This window comes from Melospiza georgiana, chromosome 9, assembly GCF_028018845.1.
Source record: "Melospiza georgiana isolate bMelGeo1 chromosome 9, bMelGeo1.pri, whole genome shotgun sequence".
Classification (NCBI taxonomy): Eukaryota; Metazoa; Chordata; class Aves; order Passeriformes; family Passerellidae; genus Melospiza; species Melospiza georgiana.
The window spans coordinates 15,288,644-15,316,556 of record NC_080438.1 but is presented as its reverse complement, the minus strand read 5'-3'; the positions used below and the strand labels follow the sequence as shown (position 1 = coordinate 15,316,556).

Genomic DNA, 27,913 nt, shown 5'->3' with positions numbered 1-27,913 from the left:
AGGCACTTGCCACCTCCAAGCCTTGGCTGCTACTGAATCAGGTACTGTCTTGAGCTGAATACTCCACATGATTTAGTTGATAAGAGACATAAGAGAATTCACTTCAAATTGCATATACAGGAGTAAGTACAGAAGCCTTGTTAAGGAAACATTATGAGACTCAGACACCAGAGCCTTTCCCCTTGACTCCCCACACACTCACCAGACCATGTTCCCTTCCAGTTCACCCCTAGGGTTCCCTTAGCAGAGCATAGAAAATCTGGTCCCACAAGGCAGTTTATTCATGGTGCAGGAACAACTGGAGATGGTTCCTCTGAGGAGCACCCCATGGCTTTTATATCCTCACACTCCTGCCCTCCCTGATGCCAGTGTGGAATTCCTCAGTCTTCTCCTGCCTCCCCTCTCTGTGTCCCTCCACCTCACCACTCAGCAGCTTTCATCTCCTTATCCCAAAGGGTGGCTCCCTCCCAGAGCCCAATCTGTGTTTCCCTCTGCAGGCTGAGCCACCTGGAAGAGAAGTGTTCCCCACCAGTTTTGTCCTGCCCTGCTCCTTTGCCTCCTCTGTTTCACTGGCACTTCTGTGTGCCAGTAGGTTTACACTAGACTCAGACAAACTGTTTGCACAGTTTAAACACCAGTAAAGCAGGCTATATGGAGGAATGTTTTGCTGTAAGGTACTGGTAGTTGGTGTAAATACTGCTATTGAAAAAAAAGAGGCCTGTGATTTATTGTAAACAAAAGTGTGGGGTTTTTTTCCCAATGAAAGCTTCAACTTTATGCAACAGTAATAAAGATGAAGATTGTGTACAACAAAACTGCACTATTAAACATATTCTCCAGTTAAGATACCCAGTGATGTTGGGTATTTTAAATATCTGCCCAAGTAGCAGTCACTGTTAGATTTCTCCACAAGAACATGACCACTTTACACTTTTAGTGCATTGCTGGTTATGAATACTTTTTAGTTCATAGTTGGAGCACGTTAGCAAGTTCAAGACAATAATTAGCATGAGCACAGTATTTCTTAAATTAAAAGACTGATGTTCACAAAACAATTTTAACCCAAGCTGCATATTATTACATCTGGTATGGACAAATTACTTTATTGTGGTCCTGTACTTCAGTATCATCATTCTAGGAATGCATTTAAGACAGGATCCCTACAGCAGTTAACCTTTCAAATACTTAAAACTTGTTCTTACCTCTGCTGAAAATGAATTAAGGGTCCGGGATTCAGAAGTATACAGATGACTGCCATTAAAATCATAAAGATTGAACAACTTTATACCTAAAGCATTTAAAAATTAAACATACAATAGGTAAGTATTGGCCTATATTCAGGTGCATTATGGACATCCAATTCTGCATAATTATGAATACAGATGTAAATCTGAAAAATACAAGGGTGAAGATTTAAGGTGGTAGAGTGGTCATGCTTTGTGGCGTGCCAGGATCAGGTGATGTTTATTTACTCATGACTTGAGCCTTAACAGTGACTCATAGATGCTACTAGAAAAAAGGAATAGTATCACACTGTAGCTCACTCAGTAACAGCTAGGAATGAGCTGGAAAATAGCTCATAGGCTCCCATTTGAGCAATATTGCACAATCCTGAACAATCCAGCTTCTGTCCTAAAATTCAGGTCTAGCTCTTGCTTACATTTTTCCTGCAGTAGTTAAGAAGACTGAAGTACAGGTCTGTAGCTAAATGTGGAGGGAGCATTAAAGACAAGACTATCCACAACTATTGATTGTTTCTCATGTCATACAGCAGATTCCTGCACTATGCAAACTTTCTTTTTTAACTAGTTGGACATGTCTGCTATTCAGTATTTTTAAAAATTCAGTTTTCATACTATAGCTTAGTCCACAAAGTCCTTGCTTTTCACTGTTTGCTACAGCTTAATTTGGGTTAGAGGTTTCCACTGAAGTTTTCAAACAGAGGCTGGTATTGCTGCTAAACCATATAAATGACTTAAAGAAATAGTACTCTAAAACTGTTGGCTCCCACAGGGCTCACCATACAATGACTTAATTAAAAATGTTGAATTACTTAAACATTCAAGATGTAAGCATGAGGTAACAATGTGTAAACAGAATCTGATTTGTCTCATATTACAACCTATCCATTCTAGAATAAAATTCTAATTTTCCATAGTTAAAAATTATTTAATGTGCAAATTCTGCCATGCCAAGGTATTAGTAAACTTCAATCTCACAGTTCAGTTTATTCATAACAGCAGCTTGGACTTGGACACATTATTTGCAGTAGTGGTGATTCTTCATAAAACTACTTAGGAAAGAAATCCTCTGCAGGTATTTCACAAGTGGGCAATGATTTTCACAGAAATGGAAGATGTTGCCTCAGCTGATGTGGTGGCACAGTGAACACTTTCATCCTGTTCAAGATCTGACAAAGTGCACAGAACAGTCAAGCATGCAGAGTTCTTGTTTCTGTAACACAGCACTGAACAGCAGGCAGCCTTCTGGCCTCCACCGGGTCATTCAGTGGCGTGTTCATTCTTAGACAAGCCCTGTCCTGAGTTACTGGCTGAAGGGCAGGACTGAAAGAACCATTAATAAAATCTGAGTAAAGAAATATCTTTTTAAAAAGGTGCAGATTGTTTTTATCAAATGTCTTGGGCCACCTCTAGTGGCAGGCATCAATATTCTCTTCTGCTGGTGAAGAAGCTACGAATCATTTGTATGAGAAATTTTCTTCCACAGTAAAGTTTTTAAGTTATTGAGTATTAAAGAATGCTCCATTTCCATCTGATTTGCTGTGACTTTAAGGGCAATGCACAAGTACAGTTGTTTCTCTAGTTCTTCATGGATATCAGAAGGAGCACCACGAAGCAGATAGTCTTTAAGGAGCTGACAAGCTTTTGCTAAGTTTGGCTGAATTACTTCAGTGGTACATCTCATTTTGCTTTGGTCACATAATGTTCTACAGTCTGTACCATAAACGCAGTCCAAATCTGAGTCGCACTGACGATCTTTAATTATTTCCTTCAAATTAATTTCTGGCACTATTTTTCTCATGTCCATCATTTTCAAATCATATTTATCATTATATCCCAAGTTTTTGGCACTTGTATCACACATAAGAAAGTTTCCGTAAGGTCCGTGGAAAATATCTTCCACAAATTCTAAAAGCCCTATAGCTATTTTTGCCTTTCTTGGCCATGATGGAGTGAACCACTGGTCCATGCTTCTTCTGAAGCCGGAGGGAATGAGAAGTTCTATGATCCATGGAAGGCTGATTCCATAGAGAGAGGTATATTCAACTCTTTCGGTCACATAGAGATCCCCACAAAAACCCATCAGCTTGGGAGTATGTTCTTTATCCTGCAAGATGACCATTAACAGAAACTCTTCCAGCTGCAGGAGTGCCCATGCAGATTTTGCCTCTGGCAAAGAGACTCTTCCATCTTTGTTTCCATCCGCGAAAGACAGGATGAGATTAACCAGTTCTGAAAGATTCCCTTGTTCACCCAGTTTTGCCTGAAAGCAACAAATGAAAAAGATTTAGTATGATTTCATTAACTACTCCCAATCCATCTGTCACTCTGCCTCTGTTACTCTCCTTCTATGAATAATAGGAAAAACTGGCTATGTTGTAGTTTTCATTGGTTATGGATGTAACAGGACCTGCCATCAGCTGCCTGCAGAGCTTCCTTTTTGTTCTGCTTTCATAGGCACTGAGCATATAATCTTCTGAGAGAACTACCTTTCTTTGCACTTCAAAATGCAAATATTACAATTCAATCATTGTTCTTGATCAGATCAGGCTTTAGAAAAATTGTATCAAGTAGCTTTTTCAATGTTCTCTAAGAAAAAGTATGAAGAATTCAAAAGTTTGGATCAGGTTTAGTTTGCAGCTGATTAGACCTTAGAAATGTAGAGGAATAATGTTATGAATTACATTTGGTCCAGTTACTAAGGGTACCAAGACAAAACTGAGTACAAATCCCATAATTACGCTGAAATGCTTAGTTTTGTTATTTGATGTAATCACCTCCATTGTAGGACTACAGAGAAAAAAAGCCATTGCTGGAATAAGAACTGTTTCATTTTCAGCTAGGCAGATCAACCTTTTCCAAATTTTCCTTAAAACTAGCCTAACACACCTGCTGCTCACCACTGTTGGAGACAAAGCTGTTGCAATGCATGACAACTGACATCAGCCTTACATCATGTTCTCTATACCAATACTAGCAAAATCTATAGACATACAAGATGAATGCCTGCTTCCATCATTTAAAGAATAAGGAAAAAGCGCTGATAATTAGTTACTTCAAACTTCAAATCACCTCTGGGAAAAACTATTTTTGTGCTGATTATTTTTCTAGCATACCCTTGAAAAAGGCTCATACAACAGGGTATTTTCTCCAGCTTCAAGAAAACAAGCCATTCTGTCAAAATAGACTAAATAAGAATATACTTACTTTAAAAAGACCATATACCATTTCTTTGAATTTCTCAACAGTGGTTCCTCTTGTTGGTTTATCAAATAGGACTATTTCCTTCCTTGGTTCTGGGTCAGTACCAAAATCAAGTTGAGCAGCTTCCTCCATCTGACATTTTATAACACTTTGCAGATTTCCCCAGATTCCTAAATAGATCTATGCAGAAAAAGAGGGGGAAAGGTAAACACTGTAGAAGTTCATCTGAAGACCACCTGTCCTCCAACCATTGCTTTAAGAATCAGCACAGATCAGGAACTGAATCCTGTGTGCAGACAATGGATGTGGCAATTTGAACAGACAGCCACTGCTGCAGGAGCCACTGCCCTGTCAGAACACAGACAGCTCCCCAAACAACAGCCTGGCATCACTGCCACCTTTGCATAGCTTGTAACGAGGCTGCTGCTCCTACTGGGGATGCAGGATAGCAGAGAAGGCAGTATGATGTACAAAGTGTGCACAGTCTGGCAAACTGTGGCAGGATTTAGGATGTATTGTATATGTTCATGTAGTATAAAATAATCATATACCCCTCTACATGCAGGAATAATCTCTATTAGTGTATATAGGTGCATATTACGTATTTTGATTTGTAGTACAGTGTATCTTTGTATAGGTGTGTGTATATATGTGTATATATATATACACACCTATACAAAGGTATATATATACACACACACGCACACATACTCTGCCTGTCACAGCAAGAAGGATTGGAAATAATCTGTTTAATAAACAGATTCAACTTGCTGACACTAAGGTCTACCTGATGTTCTAGACAATGACATTTCAGTGGGAAATAATAAAACTAGATTGGATGAGTAAAGCCTTACCTGGTTATTGGGCTTTGTTGACAAACATTTTCCAAAATACAATGTTTCTTTAGCACAAAGACTGCTACATGCTGATCCATCAATAACACCAGTCTTGTATTTGTCACACTGAAACAAACAGGGAGAAAAATATTTAACAAATTGCCTAGGAAAGGAGGCAATAACTGTATCTCTTCCAACACCTGAGTCTTGAAAGAAAAACCTAAGAAAAAATGTTAATAACCGTATGCTAAAATATTGTTAAGAGACACAACTGGTTTTGTTTGTAACTGAAGCTGTAATCTTAGATCAGCATGATGGAATATGAGAATTTAATTAAATCACATGTGGCACAGACTGAATTAGTCAAACACTTGAGAAAGCTATACTAAATACACTTACTATTATTTTCCTGCAGTCATGGCCTCTGCAGAGTTCTGTGTAGGTGGAGTACTGAACATACATAATCCAGCTGCCAACAAACACCACCAGCCAGGAGATGAAGAGATACTTGATCCGCACGTACGACAGACGGACCTAGAGCACACAAACAGAAAATATTGTTTGTAATTCACTGAGCAGCAGGACATTTACTATTTCATTTACTAGAAATCATTTACTATTTCATCTCTAAGGAATTTGCCTTCCACAGTGATAAAATAAGCAGACTACATTATATGGAACATTTGCTTCCTTCAGTGAGCAAAACTGACAGGGGAGGTCAGTTTCATGTATGTAAGTGGAAGGAAAATTGAGATATAAATAAATAGAAGAAAAGGTATTAGACCCTCACAGGGCAAGCCAGACTGCAGGAACCAATTTGATCAAAATCATTAAATCTCAGAGCTCAATTAAGTGCATTTTTCTCTAAGACCAGTTACCTATGTTCCACTCATGGTAAATCAAATCCAACAGACCAGGAATTTGGTAAAAAAATAATCTGTGTTAATGTGTAAATATGCAAGATACAGATACAATGAGCAGAAGGGATATCAGGGTCAGGTTCCATATGCTAAAGTCTCCCACTCCTTCCTTGAAATGACACCATTAATTATGCAAATAAAATTCTTCTATAGTAGCCTCACCTTCCCACAACTGTGGGAAATTGTATGCACAATTTTCCTGTTGTTTCTGTGGCCTCACAAATAGAGTTTTCACAGGGGCAGAAGGAAAAACTATTTATAAATTAAGAATTGAGGGAGAGCTAAGCGTCTTACAAAGTAGGAGGGATGTTTTGATCTTTTCCTTTTTTTTTTTTTCCTCCTCCTCAGAGTCTGGTGTGCTAACAGGATGATTTTCGTATTCACATCAGGATCAGAAACTAATTAGAAGATCAGGATCAGCTTTAGCAGCAAGATATAAGGAAGTGGATGAGAGCAGCTGTATTTGGTCAATACAAGATCCATTTCTATGAGTATCCTGATCTTCAGCAATAGCTATAAAAAGATGCTATTGAAGACTGGTAACATATATTATATACACTAAGTGTACTCCCAGTTTCCTCTAGAAGAACTTGCTAAGCCAGATGTAATACTCTATATTTAGTAAATCTCAAATCTTTCACTAATTTACCCAGATTCCCTTAAAAATCCACATAAGCATCCACAACAAACTTAACAATTAAATCACAGGTCTACTATTCACTACCACAGTCAGGAACTGGACTTTATTTTGCTGCAGTCTGATTCATATTAACTTTGTTTGAGACCCCTTAGTTCATCTATTGGAAGAGAAGAGTGAACAATCTCTATCCACTCCGTCTCCATCTGACATGCTTTTGTAGGCCTCCATAACACACCTCCCCGTGATCTCATCTCTTTTGCAAATTGACAGGTCCTAACTTGACTGTGTATCATGGAGAAGTTATTCCATATGTTTGGAAAAGGTTCCAAGAAAGGTAGTAATCATGATCAGTTTTGCCATCACACACTTACACAGAACTGCAGCAAATGCAAATAAGCAATTTTATTTAACCACAAAGACCGCAGTAATTTATTAGTATTTATTAAAATATAACAACCAACCAGCATGCATTATACCCTTTCTCTTGGAAACAAAAATCCAGAAAAGTCCATTTCAAAAGACCCAAAGGTGATTCCAATCCATAAAGCTGTGCCACATGCATCAGCTGTGCATCCCTATTCCTTCACGCCTTCACACACACTCACTTGACAATCTTAAAACTACCTGCTTAAAAAAGGAGAGAGCTACAATTAACTTTTTATTCCAGTGATTTTTTTAGAGACAAGTTTCATAAGTTTGGGGTTTTTTAAAGCTATTTCTAATAACTCTGTTATGTAGCAGAACATAAAGCATAAAAAACTACTGGTAAAATTTGAGGAAGATCAACAGAAATAAAACAGACAAATTTAGGGAAAGCTGTTTCATGTGTAAAAACTGCTTGGGAACCAAAGCTTCTGGGACAACAAACCCTCTTCATTCCTCAGTGTTTCTTGCTGAATCCTTCCATGAACTTTTATAATACATTTTAAACCAAAGTGCTGTTTAATGACATTTTGTACTATTGTATCCATTTAGTACAACCTCAGAGACCAGCAGCAGCCTGCAGGCCTCAGGACCACTGCAGAATATTGACCATTCTCCCAGTATGGATACTGAATATATTGTCCTTCTCCTTAGGCTTAAAGAGAATGTACTTGAGACTGAAAATCCTCCCCAAATGCCATCTGACTACCTCATGTATTTGGCAGGAAGTTCCAGAGAAGCTAGGTTTATTTTGAGCTCAGCACTGTGCCAATGGAGTCATGCAGCTTTTGACTTGCAGAAACTGCCCAGCCAGTTCAGAGCATGGACAACAGCATCCCTCTGCTTACAGACAACCAAGGTTCCACTCTGCTTCAAAGGGAATTACTTCTCTTATAAGGACTTCCTCATCAAGTTCAGCAAAAGGCATGATAATTTGATTTCTTCCCATGCATTCCCCTACCAATTGTTCATGTTCTCCCCAGAACAGGTCTGTGAGCATTGACACACGTGGCTCCCTTCCCCTGGCACAGGCACACTGTCCCAATGAGGGCACAGGGCTTCACTGAGCTGCTCTGGCCCCTGAGCACAGGGACTTACTCTGCTCTGCAGAGCACTGGAACGTTTCTGAGCAGGAAGTTCCAGACAGCATTTAGGGAACAACACATATAGATGGACTCCATTTGAAACTGTGACAAACTGACAGGAAACTTGTCATAAGAACATTTTTGGGGCAACAGAATGACAGAGTTCCAAAATTATCAAAAAAAAGGAAGAAAGTGTTCAAAACAAGGAAACAGTTTCTTTTTTCAACTCTACTCTTCCATCAAGACTTAAACATGAGCCAGGGAACGCAAGAATGAGGGAATCACTTGCAATGCTTGATGTTACAGATTCAACTTCTTCCATCACTTGTATATTCTGCTAAGTCATATGCACTGAATAATAATTAGACATTCATCCCCTGAAATAGAACTGGAAAACCACTTCTGGCAAAACTCAAGCCTGGATGCACTCCAAAGCATATGGAGAGTAGTGAATCAACATGCAACATAACTTGACAGATTTTTGGTGAGTGTACTTTTTATTTAAAACACTTTTATGGTTAAAGAGTGTGAAAGTGTTTCTTTGTGTTTAATAGTACAGAGAGCTTAGTTCTGGAAAGTATTACACATAACCATAGTGTAGTAATCTCCAAATCAGAGTTGTTCACTCCATTTGTCTTACATGCTTGCAATAGGAAAGGACAGATGAAAAAAAGTAGGCCAATCATGTTAGAAATTCTATTTTGTTCTCTGTTCAGGTTGATTTGTCTCTCACAGGAGGCATTTCAGGTAGGCTGACACGATGTCTGAGAGCATTAGCCCACACTGTTTAGGATGCCACGAAAATATTTAAAAGCACACAGTGCGTGCTTATGATTATGCCAGTGTCTTGAGTTATTTTGTATCCTGAGTAACCAAAGTGAGGAAACAGAGCTGAGGTATCTTTTGAAATAGAATAATGACCAAGATGGAAAATGGGACATCTCTCCTTTAAAGGTTAAACAGAGCAGAAGGGATTAAAATCTTAGAGCAAAGAGATTATTTAGGAAATTTCTTCTATGTGGGGCTTTAAACTTGCTTATTCTTTGGCCCTTCAAAGACAGTCTCTTGTACACTAGTGAAGTCCATGAGGCACCTTTAAAGAGGCTGTAAACTTGATCCAGAATCTATAAAGCCAAACTTCCACACATGCAGGTGCTCTTGACATGATTTTTGTCATAAGGAATCCTGCTGGTTAGTCCTCAGCCTCACAATACAATTGGTAACTACAGCTATCTGAAAAGAACTTCAGGACAATGTCCCTTAAATCTGGGACACTAACTCTCCTTGTCAAACAAAATCCCAGTGTTAATCACCTAACTGTAAAAATCCTATAAATACAATTAAATTGTTTTTGTGGTCTTTAGCAGTGTTTAAAAGTTTTTCAGGTTTGAGGGTATTTTTGTTTTGTTTTCTATTATTACATGATTTGCAGTCTAAGCAATGGCAAAGCTTTGTACTTTTGACTTACTATTCTTTGTAGTGACAGGACTTTAACATTTACTCAGGGAGGACCTAACACTAAGTTTTGGGCTAAGATAGCTAAGAGTGTGTGCCCTGCTCCTTTTGCATGAGCTGACACATGGCAGGACATCTTTATTAGGGTCAAAGATCATCAACTGATTACCTATGGGTCTTGCATTCTGCACAAAAGCTAAAGCATGCATGGAGCAAGAGAACATTTGCCAAAGAATATCTGTTGCAACCAGCTCATAACATCCTGCTCCCATTAGGGCAGAAAAGCTGGAACAAGTATTAAGTTCTTACTGACAGAAGCTGATGTTCTGGCAATTCATTTCACAACATAATGTTCAAGAAGTCTGGAACACCAGCCAGCAAAGGCTGGAATTCACTCAGTGATAACCTTCCACTGTACAAACATCTCCCCTGGTGTGCTACTTGAAATGCTGCATTGCACATAGAAACATTGCACAAGTCTTTCCACCTTGCTCCCAGCCCTCAGTGAGTTAGGTCTACCCCTTACTTAGAGAGCTTTGGCTTCTTTGGAGACAAATCTCAATGAAGTGCTCAGCAATCAGTAAATCACAACTACATTTGTCATGTACCAACAGTAACATGCAGTGACAAGAAAAGCCAATATATTGATAGTTGCTGCTGTTCTATGGATGCATCAAATATCAACATACATTCACTAACACAGAAAAATATGTTTAAGGTCACAAAGCCACTATTAGTTCTCCTAAAACAAGTCCGTAGAACATGCAAAATCAGCTCTCAGTATAAGAAAGCACAACCAGATATATTTTTTTTAATCTGCAATAGAAACAAACATTTAACTTCTTAACTATATTTTCTAATAAGTAATTTTGTGGTCTTCTTGTTTCTTAGCAGATTTTAAAAGAACGTATTTTGCTTGGAAGGCCTTAAATTAAATTTTGAGAAGAGTAGAGAAGAATATTATCAGACATCACCATATGATGATAAGAAAGAGACTATCAAGGCAAAGGAGGCAAACAATTTGGAGACTCCTCATTTGAAAGGTAGCATATAGATTATTAATTCATTTTTATTTGTATTGAAGGCTTTATGCTATGGGAATTAAGATACTGTACAAGTGTCTACTTCAATAAATAGATCTAGAGTAATCTTTTTTGGTTTAAAACCCGAGTGATATGGACCCAGAGTTGCAGATACATACCATTTTACCCACTGAAGAGGGTAAAATTAGATCTGTATTCTTCTCTTTAAACATTACACCCCAGTCCAGGTACTTCCAGAAAGAGAACTAATTTCTCCTCATCTAGAACTTTTCCAAATTTTTTTCAAGATCTTAAAATGCACCAATGTGAAGTTTAAAATTTTTTAATCCCATGATCACTAAGCATATCAACAGATGACAAAAACATAAACAGAATATATAAGAAAAGTAAACATTATTTAGCTCCTCAAACTCAACAAATGCTCACCTTAATTACAATCTAGTTAAAATACAACCCAGCTGATAAAGGGAAACCCAGTGTATAAACCATCAAGATACCACAACGTCATGACCGACTAACATTTCACGGCAGAACTTCCTACGACACAACAGCCACAGCACTTCCAACCAAAACATCCTTACTCTGCTAACTGAAGTAATGCAAACATGTACCTGCATATAGAAACACAGAAGTGTGTCTATGAGCATTTAAGGACATGCATGGAGCAGCAGTAGAAAAGTGCCCGATATTAAATTTTTAGAAGACACGCAAAAAAGGGCACGAGTTGCTCCTGCAGGCTGTGGTCCGTGCGCCGACAGGATGGATCCCGCAGCACGGGCGGTAGGTGTAAAGCAGGGGCGCGGAGCGCAGCTCGGGGCTCGCGGGCCGCGGCAGTGCCGCAGGTGTCGCTGCCCCGCCGGCCGTGCCGTGAGCCCGGGCAGCCGCGGGCCGCCCGCCGCGTAACAGGTCCTGCGCCGGCCGCTCCGCGGAGCGCGCTGCGCCCGGAGGCGGCGGGAGAGGCCCGATCCGACCGGCGGGCGGGCGGCGAGAGGCACCGCGGCGCCGAGGCCGCCGCCACCTGTTCCCGTGCCCCGACCCGGCCGGCCGTGCCCGGCGCCGCCGCCTCCCGCCGGCCGAGCGGCAGCGCGGCGCAGCCGAGCCCCGGCAGCCGCCAGGCGCCGGCGGGAGGGGAGCGGCGGCCGCGCCGGGCCGGGCCGGGGGAAGCGGCGAGAGCCCTGCGGGGGGCGCCCGCTCAGGAGGGAACTTTGCGGGGAGGGACGGGCGCCGGCCCCGGCCCCTCGCCGGCCTACCTGCGCGGAATGGGGCTTCCTCAGCCAGGCCCCCGGGAAGAGCCGCCTCGCCATGGCAATCACACATCCCCGCAGCGGGCGGCGGTCGGAGGCGGAGCGGTGAGCAGCGCTCCCCCGCCTGCCGCCGCAGCCGCGCCGCCCGCTCCGCTCGGCTCGGCGGGGAAGAGCCGCCTCGGGCACCGGGGCCGCCGAGAGACGGCGGCTGTCAGCGGGCAGGGCGGGCGGCTGCCGCCTCTGCCACCGCTCACGCCGCGCCGAAGGTGCGAACGCGGCAGCCGCGAGGGAGCGAGGCGGGGCTGAGGCGGCGAGGCGAGCCCCGCCCGCCCCGAGCCCCCGGGGCTGTCCCCGTCCCTTTCCCCTCCAGGGCCGCCCGGAGCCCGTGGAGCCCACAGCCACCCCCGAGCTTCCCTCGTGTCTGCCAGAAAGTGCTCGGGGCCGTCTGGGGACAATTAGGGAGAAGTCAGTTAATAAATAACGCGTGTCGTTGATTGCGAACAGGCTCCCGTCATTTACTGGGTAGGGTATTAAAACCACCTGCAGGCTTCTTCCGTCCTTAAAAAAAAACCCTAACACACAAAAACGACCCGCAAAACCCCAAAAAAGGAGTAGTTCCTCCAGAATAAGGAAGGGGCATTTGCCTGGACACATATTTACATGAGCAAGTTTTTACCGCGAGGTTGGTAAGAGCAGCCTGAATAGGTTGCCCGGAGAAGCTGTGGGTGTCCCACTTGAAGGCCAGGTTGGACAAGGCTTTGAGCAAACTGGTCTACTGGGAGATGTCCCTGCCCATGGCAGGAGGGTTGGGAAAAGGTAATCTCTAACCCCAGTTATTCTATAATTCTACATTAGTGCCATAAAGTGGAGAAACGTTACCTACTTCTTCTTCACCAGGGGATCTCTCAGCTCTTCATACATTGTGGGAAGCCTCAGCCCAATTGAAATTGGTGGGAACACTATTAAGTTCAAGTAAAATCATCCTTTCTTAAGCAAGGTTTGGGTTTTGCCCAGCCTTCTTGCCTTTAGGACTTGATTGTGACTTCTTTTAATGCAGTGTGTTAGCAGTGTCAAAGCCAGAAGCTGGGAGTCTCCAGTCCTGATGCTTTTTGTCTATGAGACTTCAGGCACAAAGATTATGCCAAGGTGTTGGGATAAAAATGAGACAAACATAGCATGTTGTGACTTGGGTGTTCAGTGCACTTATCAAAGAACGCTGCTTTGATGAAAAGAACAAGTCACAAAATACTACTGTAAGGATAAGCTAACTCTTTTTGGCTGGGCTTACTCTTAAGGAAAGATGTGTGCGTGGAAAGCAAATGTTAGGAGCTTACAAAGAATTTAGAGATTTGTGCTTGAAGATTCAAGAACAGTCTGTGGCTGTTTTTTGAATAATATAATCATCACTGCCAGAGTCACCCTGAAGTATAAATCTGAAAATTAATTAGTAAGATTTGGCATTCCTGCAAAAGCAATCCTGGCTTTAGTAACAGCCAGTGACTCTCCCAGGGTTTTCTTCCCTTTCTATTCAGCAGGCCCAGATGGCTGTGCTTTGTGCATCACCTCCCTCTGCAGTTCAGTGGTTTGCTCAAGTTTAGCTGGGTTGTGGACATGCAACAGAGCAGCAATGCAAGAGGAGGCCGCAGAGCAAAGCATTTTAACATTTTGCTGAATAATCTCAAGCCTTTACTTCATCCAGTGCTGTATGCCAAGCCTTGGAATGACAGGCTGGGAGTAATTGTGAAATGTCGGTGTCCCATATGGCTGGCAAGGATCTAAATGTTTCATTCCTGTTCCATCTAGATCCAAACAGCTCCTGGCATATGTTCATTAGGGGATATATTTTTCACTTAGTACATGAGATCTTCATCATCTGTGAGAGCAGGTGCTTTATTCCAGCACTGAAATGTTTAGTTCTTCTTCAAGTACTCTTTGTGCCCAGGCTTTGCTAAATGCTAAAAAATAAGGCTGTTTCAGCCTTTTTCAGTTACCTGTTAAATTCCTGGTTAAGCTTCAGTAGAGGCAACTCCCATGAAAAGCTAGGCCACATAAGCCATGACAGTAACAGGAACCATGTAACATGCACTGACTTGGTGCTCACAGGATGTGGAAACCCAAAGGAATATTCTAAAGACTGGGGGGCAGATGCAGAAAAACTTCTGCATCTGCCCCCCAGTACAACATAAGTCATAGTGATACATTATCTGCTGTACAGCCTTTCCATTCACACGTTTCCATTCTGCAGTTCACACATCATCCATTTTTGTAGGCCCACACCAAAGCTTTGGTATATCTTAATGTCCAAGCTATAGAAGTTATGCTGATTTATTGCTACCTATTAATTCTTAAAGTTTCCTATCCAGCTATAACAACATTAAATAGTGATGCTGGGGTTTTGTATAAGATAGAAATCGACCACTAGTTGTACAATGCAGTGTTTGTCACTCACAATGTCAGAAGGTAAATGTGGTTTTATAGTACCCTCTTACATTCACCTGCAATTCCATGACAACTTAGAGCATATTACATATTAACATAACTCAGAAAACCCAAAAAATTTTTGCAAAGATTGAAACATCCAAGAATTTTAAAAATATAAGGAATGAATATATGAGACAAATGAAAATACTGAAAAGCTACAGAGAAGAATCTGAATTCTTCAAGAGAGTCAGTGTAATGTGCACCTTCAAAATATAAGAAATAATTTTATCCAATTTCTTTTGAAGGCAAGTCTCTGTAACTTGAGCAATTAATACAGGTTTTAACATCACATGAAAGCTAAACATTAACTTATTGCAGTGGTGCTGGACTTGCTTGTTTCAGTTATTTGAAGCAGCTGCACCCACATACTGATTTAACTCAAATACTGTCATAAGAGACTCCATGGGAAATCCTCAGGGTTCACCCATTCTCCCCACCATCATATTATATGCAGGGAGCCTCTAGCTAATGTTAATAATCATAAGACTTCTCTTTCTCACAGCAGCTTTACTAGCTTCCAGTCTGCCTAGAATAGCTTCCTAGATTAATGCTCTTTTGCTCTGGAAGTGCTTAAAAATATTCTATGATCCTGAGCAGCTACCGCAGTCTTAAAGTATTACAGCACCAGTAGAATGTAATGCTCTAGCATTGGCCATTGCCCAGCTTTGTAGCTCAATTTAGTAAGTGTTTTTACACAATATATAATATGGTAATGATTTAAAATAAAATTACCTGCATTTCCTAAAATAAAGCCTAGAAAAATTTAGAGGTTTCTCTCTTTTTATGCCACTTAGCTATCTACTTGCTCATATATCTGTCTAGGAGTCTGTTTTTATACAGACTACTTTCTTTGCCTGTCTTTGTGGATGAGAACAAAGATCTGGGGATCCATCCAACCTTTATATCTAAACTTTCCCTCATGTTCCCTTCAGAGAGAGACACTGTTTCCTTCCCCTTTGCAAATTTCTGTGAACTCTGAATTAATCAGTGTATTAGCTTTAGATTTATCCTAATAGATGATTTCCTATTATTTCCTATTCACATTCTTACAAATGCTAATGCTTCTACTGCATGAGTAGGTGGAACCACCTCTTACCCAAAAAGCAGACACAGCCTGTTAAGGATTCCCTTGTCCCTTAACTCGGTATAAACAAGTCATTAATCTATTTGAGGAAACGGCAAACAGGTTTCATTTCTAAGGCTCTATTTACATGGTCTCTTTAACCTCACATAAATCCACCCTGCTGCTGAGGCAGATGGTGTCACCTTCTCTTGCTGTTGGTGCCTACCTTCTCCCTCGGGCTGGTACAAACATTTCTCTCGTTGTATAAAGAACTGAATCAATGATCTGAACTAAAAACTAATCTTGACTCTTTTTTCCTCTGAGATAGGTTAGAGGCAGTCCAATTCCTTTCATCAATAGCTTGGACTTACATGGGAGCAAAAGGCTGTTTATAACCACTGAAACCTTTACCTTATTTAAACACAGCTTGTAAAAGATCATGTTTTACCATCAGATAAATTGTATAAATGTATGTGACTCATTTGTAGCTCTTGACTGAGATTAGATACAATCATTATTATTAAACATTCAGACATACTGATGAATTTGACATACAAGTCTTTGCTTTGAGGGACACAATGTTTACACTTTTATTCTGATATATTTTTTAAAATTCAAAATGTACTAAAAAACATTACGGTAAATAGGTCTTAATAACATAACATATCTAGAGTAAATAGGTCTTCAAAAATCCAGAATAGAAAGCTTTACAATCCTATATACCTTAGAGGACTAAGAAAACTCCATAAATATTGTACTCAGAAGAAAAAATTTGAAGGTGGTCAATTGCAAGCAAATGCAAAAGAACAGTTTGCATTTATATTTGCATGTCTGTATTTCAAAGTCTACAAAGACAACACAGTTCAGATTCAATCAGCCAGTAAAATTAGGTTTCCTTTGTACATATTTATGCTTTCAAGTCTACTTCCACTATTAATTGCTGGAGTTGTGATGTTCAAGAATTTTACCCAAGATTAATTGAGATTATATGTTAAAATGCATGGTCAGAATACACTTGCTAGCCTTAATCTATTTCTGGTTTAGAAAGCCTTTTATAATTTTCAGATAACTTATTTTCAAGGTGGAGATTTTTCTTAATTATCCTGGATGTTTCCTTCTTTGAATTAGAGGCAAAATAAAGTTATAATCCACTCTGAACTTTTTTTACTTGAAGTAAAAGACTTCTTTGTTCTGTTATTTTATGCTTGTGGTGGTCATCTGTTAAAAAACAAAAACCTTTTATAACAGAAATGTTAGTCTTAATTCCTATTTATGGACTTTCTAATAAACAGGCTAGCTGGCATTTTCTTCATGCCCTATGCCCATTTCCCAAAATTCCTTCCTCTGAATTAACACTTGCACCTTCCTGCTTACCTTACAAGGTAAAAGAGAGAGCTAGAAAATATCCAAGTCCTAGCCCACACTCTTTAAAAATTCCTCTTAGGTTCTAAATAGTAGATTCCAGTACTGAAGCTGGTGCATACTGATATGAGAAGGTGAAGATGAGGAGATGAGCATAATTCAGTTCAGAAAGACGATGCTAATTTTTAACTCCTAAGGAAGTACAGGATTGGAACAATCACCGAGCAGGGCAGTACCTTTTTCAGCACGTGGTGCATTAGGAGAGCTCTGACCTAAGCGCAGAGCACAAAACAGCTGCAATGGTTTAATGCATTGCTGCCCCATTTGTCCTGCCATCCCCTGTGCCCGAGGACATTTCCACAACAGAACTCTTTCAGTTCACAGTCGAGCACATTTGCTTTAATTGCCTGCGAAGCCAGTTCCTGCTAAAATGCTAGACTGTGAACATCAGCTAGTGAGGTACAGCTTTGCCCTGCCTTCTGCCAGCTCTGGTATAGAGGAGAAAAATGGGCAGGAGAGCAACTACAGACAGCAGAACTGCTGTGGGAAGCCCTTTCCTCGCTCATCCTCTACTACTTACACCTACTCCCATGCTGTTCTCTCACTTCTGCCATGCAGCTCTTTGTGTAGCTGAATGGTGAACTGTCTGCTCAACTCAAATTAAAAATAACACAGAAAAAGAAAAAAGCCTCATCAGTTCCCCATTTTGATTATGCATGCCACTGCAGAGTGCCATGTTCAGAAATGCAGGAATACCTTGACATTTGGAAGAAGTGGCAGATACAGGAACTACTTCAAATGGGATATGATGAAAAGCACTTCAAGTCTGCCCTCAAACACACACTCCAACCTAGTGATTTGTTGGGCAGAATGAATGAAACCTTGTGTTATGGAGGAATTTGAACTGATAATATTTGTGTCAGGCCTTAAATCATACACAAGTAAATCTGCTTCAGTTCACAGGCTTTAATGAAGCTGGAAATCTGGTCCCATAAGCAAGAATTAGTACAGTGTAGTGGCATGCCTTATCAAACAGTCTTCATGATATTGATAAAAATTAATCAAAACATAACACTCTGTCTTACTTTTTTGGGCTACATTCAAAACCTCTATACTTGAAAGCCAGAAATTTTGAACTGAATTGTTGGAGGATTCTGGCAACATCCTTGAAAGAGCAGTAATGATTAGAAGAAATCTCTAGGAAATAAATATTTCCTTTTAGAAAACCTCTAATTTTAAGGTATCAAATTTTAGGCAAAAAAATATTTAATGTATTTTTAGTAGTAACTTATTGAACTTGGCAATTTTGAGGTAATTTGTAATACACAAACTTTCTAAAAAAGCTTATCACCACTTATGAAGGCCATATCTATATTACTAAAATTCCAGACTCTTAATAAATATATTATGTTATATTATTTACAGTTAATATACTTAAGTATTTATCATTGGGTTTTTTCTAGAGAAAATAGTTTTCACTTCCCTTTAAATAAACAAAACCACAAACCGACAGTCAGGTATGTTCCTGGCACAGAGCAGATGCCTTTTCAATCCCTAGAGTAGGCAATGTATTGATTATATATTAATTAATTCCTGGAGCCTACTTCATGGAAAGTGCTGTGGGATTGTTGATCGAAAATGCCAGTAGGCATTAAGTAGTAATTGAATTATTTCAGATTTGTCAACATCTAAATTTCCACAGTACTTAGCAGGAATTCCCACTGTAAATATAATTGCTAGAATTAAGTAAAACTATTGTATTCTTAGACTGATTTTTTTGGAAGGAAAAATGCTGTTTTAAGCAAAGTAGGGAGCTGCTTTTACAGATACATTTTCTTTACATCATTAAAAACACCCAGGCAGAATAAATTCAACAGTCTAAAATACATTCTTTGGGTTCTTTTCTGTGTAATAGTACATATTTCTGAACAACAGATTTTTTTATCCATCCATACAACACAGCAAAAATGACAACACAATAAATGCCAAGTTATAGCATTTCTAAAGGTGTTTTCTTTTCCCTAAACGAATGATAGAAGGCAATTTGGAGCAGTAACAGTTTAAAATGCTATAAAATAAAATTTAAAAAATAACCAAGCTCATGCTAATATAGTATGCAGTATTATTTTTAACTCTATGCTTCATTAAAATTCGAGGTAAGTATCAATACAGTCATAGACTGACTATACCAATATGCTAAAAAATACCTTGCAAATTAGGCTTCTGCCCAGTTCTTACAAGGCTCTAAAAGTCTGGTGTTGCAGTTCTCATTGATCAGTTCTGCTACATGCTTTAACAGCAACACTGAGGTTCACAATCGAAGAACATATTTTTGTATTGCCCCACCCCAGCTCATTTTATTTCTGTATCACAGACACACCATTCCACCCCTCCACCCATCAATATTATTTAATTGTTTTTAACCAGAGGTTATTTTTAACTTGGATTATATCTATTATGAAATTTGCAGCACAGCTGAACAAAGTTTTTGCCTGCACTAAGGATGTGTGCAGAGCACCCAAGAAGCAGACTGTGGTCAGAACTTATTAAAACAGCCCAGCTGCTAAAGAAAATGCATCAGGGAACTACAACTAAAGTAACTTTGTTATTTGACAGTGTGGTATCTACAAGAACATAGGCCTTTAAGATGTATTTTAAGATTGCCCTCTATGAATCTACATCAGAAATCATGCTGATTCCTTGTCTTTTGTTTAAAAGAAACCAAAGCTGCATTTTATATATATAAAAAAAAAAGCTAAAATGCCTAAATATATAAGAAATATGCTGTTGCAGTTAATTAAATCTTTTACTATCTCAGAGGAAACACACTGAACACATATCTTTTGTGCTAAAGGGGATATATTCATATCATTATGTGAAAAGTGCAACTGTTGTGGCAGCCCTGAGTTCTCACTGTGCATGTGTTCAGAGCCCTCTTTCCAAACACAGCGCTCAAATGGCACCACCACCACTCTCAGACAGAAGCTGCAGCAGATCAAACATTTTCTTTTAACTGAGCAGGCAATCAGACCCTTTCTAGATCTTTTGTATTACAGTGCAGCTGAACAAAAGGAAACAATTCACAAACCCACGTTTCCAACCCACAACACCAATTTTGGATGGGATTTGGGAGTATATCTGAAAAAAAAGAAGTAGTGGGTGGGGTAAACTGAAGACACAGAGAGTCTTTGTTAGACCTTTACACCTCTAAGAAGGGTTAAGTGGTAGCTGGTCAATGCAGTCATTGTCATTGACACAAATAGTGTGATTTCTGTGAAAATATTTCAAATTACTACAGATACTTATTTTCTGTTTTGTCTAGATTTTTAGTAAATAATTTGTTATAGTTTAGACTGACCTTGATGTGAGATTTGTAGAGTTTTCAATCAACTTATTTTGTGACTTCCTCTTTATACACAAACAGACTTACTGAGTATTGACATCCCAGCTTTTACCTGTTTTATCCCAGGTTCTTGTTCTCCTTGTGCAATTGTCCACATGAAAAAACCTTCTGCACAGCATTGTTTGAACCTGGACTCATTTACACAACTGAGTATATAGGTTTATATCTAGTTTTACTTCCAGTCGAACTCTAGCTAAAAATATAATTTCCCATCAGGAATCAATAGTTCAAAATTTTTAAAATTTAAAACCACAGCAGAGTGGTAACTATTCAACTTTTCCACCTCTTTTTTTCCCCCTATCCTTCTTCCCAGCCATCATGTGAGATTCAAAGTTCATTCTAAACAGAAGAAAAATACATTTTCAATAAATTTGCCGTTTCTGATTAAAAAAAAGTTTTAAAATAAGACCTAGATTTACAGGTCTAGCAAGTAAGGGTGCCCTTTTCACCACAGGCTATCCGTTGGTAATTAAATCACTCCAGTAATCTGATACAGCATTAGATCTTTAGTAGCATGATAGCACTGTCACAGGCATTTTACATCCTAGAACCTGCAGTAAATTAAAAACTCCTTGGAGACCATCACTACTTGACCTTTTGGTCTGCTGATTTCCAGGCAAGGCAGAAAAAAATCAGCTCTACTTTTAGCAACCTCCTGCACATTAGTTCAGTGTCTTATCAATGCTTGCCTACATTTCCTTCTATCTTTGGCAAATACAGCTCTAGAATTGATCCTACCTGAGAAATTTGAGACAGCTGCTAAAGTTCCTGGGAGAGGCAAGCTGACAACAGTGTGTTGTAAGTTGAAGGAGAATTGATCTATAGCAAACTGACTTCTGACTTAGATAATCCTTGCACATGCTTCTTAGGCCTTCCCTTTTGTGCATTGTCTAATTTGTCTCAGCTTTTTAGTGTGTTTTCATATTGACAAGCTTTTGAAAGTGGTCTTTCATGTCCCAAAGTTTTTTCACATCTGCTTCTGGCAGCTCAGGGTATTCTCTTTTGCATCTGTCGTGGGCAGGTGGATGGACCTTGCCTGGGTGCAGTGGGGCACAGCAGAGCCATCAGTACCCTCTGTGGCCAGTGGTGCCCATGAGGGTGGCACATGGCCCTCAGCCCAGCCAGGCTGAGCCCATGGCACTTCTCAGCAGCACTGAATTCACAGGGCCACTGTGCAGTCCTGCCTGGAAACTTCTCATAACAGAAATACTTCAATTGTTCTCTTCATAAGCGGCCCGTGACCAGGGAAATGTATGGGGTATCTGAAAGAGATGGCAGCCCATGGGATCAAACTGAAGGTCAGCTTATGTTTCCCTTTTGGCTTGTTGTAGGTGTTTCCTCCTGTAACTTAAACACAGGAAGAAATAAACCTTTTCTCTCTGCATTTCCATTTTGACGTGAATAGTTTTATCACCTCTTCTTCTACCTCAGTTCTGTATTCCCTTTTCAATATGTACATGTTCTCAGCTCCTGGGCCCCTGAAGCCTTCAAGCTGACCTGCCTGCAAACAAACCTATTTTTACACACACATGTATGTGTTATATATGCATATATACATTAATGTTTTTCAGCAGGAGCAGTTCACTGAGCTGCCACCTCTGCATGGCTCCTGGCACAGGGGAGAGCCAACATGTCCCTGAGCAGAAGTGACTGCAACCTTAGACGGCAGCAGCTGTTGGGCAAGTGTGGCTGAGTCAGGTAACTGTACCCTCAGCTACAACTGCAGAGAAAAGAAGGATTTAAAGCCTCTTGCTGGTGTTCTGTTCCCCACCCCCTTCTGTTCCCCACCAGGCCTCCCCTGCCTCTGGGAGGAGTAGACTCAGGAGATTGAACATCAGAAAACATTTTAACCACTGCTCTTGGGCTTAGCTTATACTGCTGGGAGTACAGAGCCAGTCAGAGGAGCACCCATGAGGGCTCATTGGGAGCCATGGCAGCAGACTGAGAGGGAAGCAGCAGGACTGCCAGCTCTTGATGTGCTTTGTAAAATTCACATTCCACCTCGCTGCAAAAGCTGGCAGAGGGGATGACTGGATATTTAACTAATATTTAGAGACTCATCAGAAAAGAACATAGTACAAGGAAAAAAAGGGAAACCTGTCTGTTGCAGCAGCCCCAAATTTTAGGGATAGAGTCAGGACTTTATAGATATGGATCTGCCTCAGTGTTGGTATGAAACAAGCCAAAATAGAAAATAAGTGACGGCTGTAATAAGAACTGATTTTGATCCTGTTTCTGTACACTTTTTTTTAGCTAAATGCAGATAAGGAATGCTGTGTTGGAACAAAATCTGGGCTTTCAGGCTGAGAGAACATGACATCAGGATGGAGCGATCAAAATGTGTGTGTGACAATAGCTGTTACATTTGGATTAGCTAAAACAATGACACTTAGATTGCACCTTTTAAGTAAGCATATCAAAGTTAACAAGTGTAACAGTATGATTATTTCATAAGCATTGCAAGAATGAAGCATGCAACTGGTGTCTTAGCTGGTGTGTCAGCCTGGGATTGCTTATGGTTCTTTCTGTGCAGCCCCCTGGGGCTGGCAGCAAAAGGGGCTACTGCCTTATCTTCTGCTCCCACAGCTGAATTATCTGGGCTGCAAACAGCTCTTCAGCCTCTGCTAAGTGTTAGCAGGGTCCTGTCATTCTGTACTCTTCAAAACTACTTTGTCTCCATCTTCATAAATAAAGAGATGCTATCAGGTAGGGGGAAAGGGGAAAGGGGAAAGGGGAAAGGGGAAAGGGGAAAGGGGAAAGGGGAAAGGGGAAAGGGGAAAGGGGAAAGGGAAAGGGAAAGGGAAAGGGAAAGGAAAGGAAAGGAAAGGAAAGGAAAGGAAAGGAAAGGAAAGGAAAGGAAAGGAAAGGAAAGGAAAGGAAAGGAAAGGAAAGGAAAGGAAAGGAAAGGAAAGGAAAGGAGGGATTTTCCATCTGAGTGGGACTTGGCAGACATGCTGAAAGCTTGTTTGAAGTCCCATACCACATACCAGGTGGTGGGAGAGCAGAAGGAATGCTGTACTAATTCTCCCTCCAGCCAGACTCATGTCCAGAACAGATTTTTCACTGCAGATGAAATGGCAATATTCTGCCATGTAACTATCTCCTTAGGGCCCTTAAGCATTCTTTAACTTCAGTTTAGAGTTAAGAGGTAAGTCTGGCCTGTATGGCTACAAAATTTAACCACAAAAGGGCTGGAAATTCTGCTCTAGCAGACATTTTTACAGTCCACAAAGGAGCACAGATGCTGGCAGACAAAACCTTACTATAAAACACTATGATGCTCCAGTCGTCAAGAAGTTATGATACAGCCCATCACAATGTAAAATATTTGAGACTGCAATTACTTTGCCAATCTGCAGAGCAGAGCTAAAGTGAAAGAATAAAATGCTTGCTTAGGCTTTAGCTGTGAAATGCTGACTCTGCACTTTAACTTTAGTCACTAGCTAGAGCTTCAGTAACTGCTTTGAAATCTGTGTGTAGAGAAGAGGGGAAGGAATGCATTGCACTGGTGCATGACTGAATTCTCAGGGAGTTTGAGAACTGGAATCTCTGATCCAAGCAGTTAACCAAAATTTCTAGACATGGCAGCTGTTTGTTTTCTGAAAGGAAGCAATTATATGACCACAGCAGCAGAATGACAGTGCAGGCAGAGAGCAAAGAGTAAACCTTTCTTAAATTCCATCTCTGAACTTTTATGATCTAGTCTCACAAGAAAAAGGAGAAAAAGGAGGATACTTTCATACTGTCACAAAATTCCTACTAACCGGAATAGTAACAAGTTGCAGTTCTCTCACAGTTATTTTGTGGAGCTAAAATGCTGCTACATTTGCTCCTAAGTCTTCAACTCAGAAAAAAACAGTATTAGCAGTAAAAACACAGTAACGCATACTTAAGCACTCTCAGCAAGGCCAAACCTAGTCTAACACATTTTTTTTCTCCTTCAGACTCACTCATTGTCTTCGGGTACAAAACAGTGTTAGTATAACTAAGATAGATGGGAGACACAATCTCTTACAATAAAAGCCTTTCCTGCTCTTAACTAGCATCCCCAGAGATGTTGTAAATAATGTAGAAACTGTGTCTCATGCTCTTACTATTTCCGTCCTTGAGCATCTCAGTCTACAACGAGGTTGTGTTTTTGCTTTGTTTTGTTTTTTGGTTTTGGGGTTTTTTTCTGCACTGTTACACAAATGAGAACTGAGGGATTGCTTCTTGTTCAGCCACTTCCAGCAAACAGAATTCAGCCATGGCAGGGTATGAGCTACAACACAGGAATAACTAAGGGCTTATAGCAGAATGATGTAAGCATTTAATAGCTTGTAAGTGCCTTGAATGATGAACTCTAGAGCATTTGAAGAACTATCTGTCCACCTACCAAAGATTACTCAGTCATACAAAATCTTGGCTTATGTTTTACAAGGAATTTCTGCAAGGTTACACACCTGGAATAAAATTTAAAGTGAATGAAGCATTAAGGACCTTTTAAGTGTCAGCTTGTTTGACATCTTTTCAAGCATCTGAAATGTCTGCTATTAGATGCAGAGCTAATAGGCAGAGTTGGTTGTTTTGGTTTATTCTTAAAGTGTCTGTGATGCTTTGAGAAATAGTGACAGACAGAGATTTAAAGATTAATTATAACACTGCTAAATGTTAATTTTTTGAAGGCAAACAACCCTCTAATGATTTTCAAGTCTAGATGTAGCTTAGTTCAAAGGCTAATATAGATTGTGATGCAAAGAGATCGTATACTAACCCACACAGGAATTGCTGTTTAATATATGTATTACAGAAGGGCTTTAGAGACTTAATAATAAAAAAATAGGACTGCAATACTCATAATACTCTATCTTAAAATTTATCAGAGTTTAAAATGTTAAGAATAAAAAAATAATTGCTTAGGATTAGTGGGGCAAATATGTTATTTTTCTATACATTGAATTTAACAGAAAAAACCTATTATTTGACTGGCTAAACAGTCAATTGGGGTCAACAATGACAGTGAACACATTTAAGAGGGTATTTATAGTTTAAAATTTATAGGGCAAGATCATGACATTCACAAGAAGATGATGGAGTACAGGGCAGTTTTTTTCAGGATTCGCTGATCCTTGAGAAGGTAAAAAAAGAAGAAATGGCAAAGTACTTGTACTAGGAAAAACATGGGGTTGTGTGAAGACCAATGTAAAGGTACCTTACCACCAACAATATTAATTTACTTCCCTCTCTACTGATGTTATTTGAGGATGAAAAATTATTAATATTCTTGTCTATCTAGAAAAAATATTTAGAGATGTTTATTTTTAAATGTTTTTGGTGCTATTTTTAAATCTGTATCATAAAGAGAGAATACTTACTGCAATTGTTAGCTAGTTGTAAGACAATTAATACAAAATTCTTCATATCTTACCAGTTGTCTATTTTTAAAATTTTGAAATTGAAGATTATTTTCTTAGTTGAGCTCTAATAAATGCAGCATATGTGCATTGTCTTACTAATTTGTATGCTTATGTAAAAGTGGATGTACCATATTTATCTTGATTTAAGATAGGAAGATCCCAGATGAGCTTCTTTGCTGTTTCTGTGCTTAAACAATGCAGAGAAAATGTCCTGGGATCTAATTTTCCCTCCTTGCTGAATTGTGGTCATGACAACCATCTGTACAAGGATAAGCTTCACGGTATTGTCTTGTTCAAGGGTATCATTTTGATGTTATGTGGTGTGATACAATAAGGTAATGGCAAATAATACTGTGCAGCAGTTGGTGCTCTCATCTACATACACTGCCGACTTACACTTTTGGTTTTTGTGCGTTTTCATTTGCTTGTTTAATATTTATGTCAACATTGAGGCAACAAAAATATAAAAAAAACTAACTTGCAAAAAATACATTAACGTTTGAGAGAAGGACTAAGGGAAACGCCATTGTTCCGACTCTTCAAATTTATCCATCTCTGCTAGGTACTGGGGAATTGCCACTGAAAAAGGAAGCTGTGATGTAACCAATTATTGACGTTTATTCTGTTGCTGACTAGAAAGTTTGCTTTTTAACTGAGCTTAACACTGGTTCTCACACAACCATTGTGATTTAAAACCAAGAATTTGTATGTGGATATACTTTAGTTGAGTCTTTTTTTTTTCCTCCAGCTGGCAACCCTTTGCCTTCAGCACCAATAGTACCTGACTGGTGTTCACTGTACATGAAAATCTGTAAAGGGCAATCAGGGCCCTTTGTGTTGTCCAAGTCTGTTTTTAGCAGAACATCATGACTCCAGAACAGTTAGTGCATCCAAGTGAGAACTACCCCCTCAAATTTGTATTTAAAACAACTCTGAAAAGGGGATTTTGATTATAAATACTACTTTATTCTGAATTAACTTGGAACTGGCCAGACTAAGCTGTACTCCAGTGCTCTGCCCAGGCCTCCCTCCCTCTGCCCTTTTCCAGGGATGGCAAGCTGCTCCAGTGCCTTAGTTTCAGTGGCTTATCCCAAGAGGGAAGATGGCTTTGAGAACTTGGGCAGTTTGAGCAGAGACAGATTGGAATCCTAAAATTCACCATCCAGCCTTCTGAGCTCAGCCATTGCTGAGAGTGGCACCAGTTGGTGAAATCTGCTCCAGGGAGCACTCGCCCCCTGGGGTTGCACAGGGCAGAGCTGCACACAGCAAAGGCCCCTCCATGCTCAGGACAGGCTTTACCGTGTTTATAAACACGGAATAGGGCCATTGCCCTGCTTAGCCATGCGGGCCATAGAAACGGGCCCAGTACTTGAGTCTGAACAACTCAAAACACAATGATGGAAAACAAAAGGGATTTCCAAAATCAGAGAATTGCTAGTGTTGGGAGGGACTTATCATCTAGTCCAAGTCCCCTGCCAAGGCAGGGTCACCTAGAGCAGGTAACACAGAAATGCGTCCAGCTGGGTTTTGAATGAATCCAGGAGGCGGCTCCATGGCCTCCCTGTTCCATTAGCTTAGCTAATACAGCTGTTGCTAAAAACAGGAACCGAGGTTCAGGTCATCTCCTAAAATGGCAGCACCCCGAAGTCAGTGCAGAGGAGCACACTGCCCAGTCCGCTGCCCACGGGCCGGCGGCGGCAGCCTCCGCTACCCAGCCCGGGCCTCGCCTCGCCAACCACCGCGGCAAGAAGGAGGACCCAGGGTCATTCCGCACGGCAGGACCGACACCGCTACCGCGGGGAGCTTTTCCCCGAGCCCGGCCGGGGGTTCTGCGGAGTGGCGGAGCCCAGACCCCGCCACATCCCCTCAGGTGCGGCGGGAACAATGAGCGCTCCAGCTACACCGAGCCCCGGCGGCGCGCACAGATCCGCTCCGGGCGCGCACGCCTAAAGTAGTCCCTCTTTGTTCACCAGCGCCCGGGCTCGGCTGCGCCCGTGTTCCTCCGCCGCGGCGCCCCCGCGCCCGCCCCCGGCGCTGCCGGCGCAGGCGGGGCCGCCGGGGCGGGGCCGCGGCCCTTTGTGCTCCCAGAATGCACCAGCGCCTCCTCCGCGGGAAAC

At 40.7% G+C, this 27,913-nt stretch overlaps 1 protein-coding gene across 2 annotated transcripts; it reads right to left on the bottom strand.

The window, feature by feature from the left end:
* Window positions 1-421: 421 nt before the first annotated feature.
* Window positions 422-12,176, bottom strand: DIPK1A (divergent protein kinase domain 1A). 2 transcript variants are annotated; one of them, XM_058029966.1, is made up of 5 exons: window positions 12,098-12,176; window positions 5,681-5,815; window positions 5,300-5,407; window positions 4,449-4,625; window positions 422-3,504 (listed from the first exon to the last, which is right to left on the bottom strand). In XM_058029966.1, the coding sequence occupies exons 1-5, from the start codon at window positions 12,149-12,151 to the stop codon at window positions 2,692-2,694; spliced, it is 1,287 nt and encodes a 428-aa protein (XP_057885949.1). In that variant the 5' UTR covers window positions 12,152-12,176; the 3' UTR covers window positions 422-2,691. The 2 variants fall into 2 exon arrangements, with proteins under 2 accessions (XP_057885949.1, XP_057885950.1); XM_058029967.1 differs by lacking the exon at window positions 12,098-12,176 and adding an exon at window positions 11,006-11,061.
* Window positions 12,177-27,913: the final 15,737 nt, after the last annotated feature.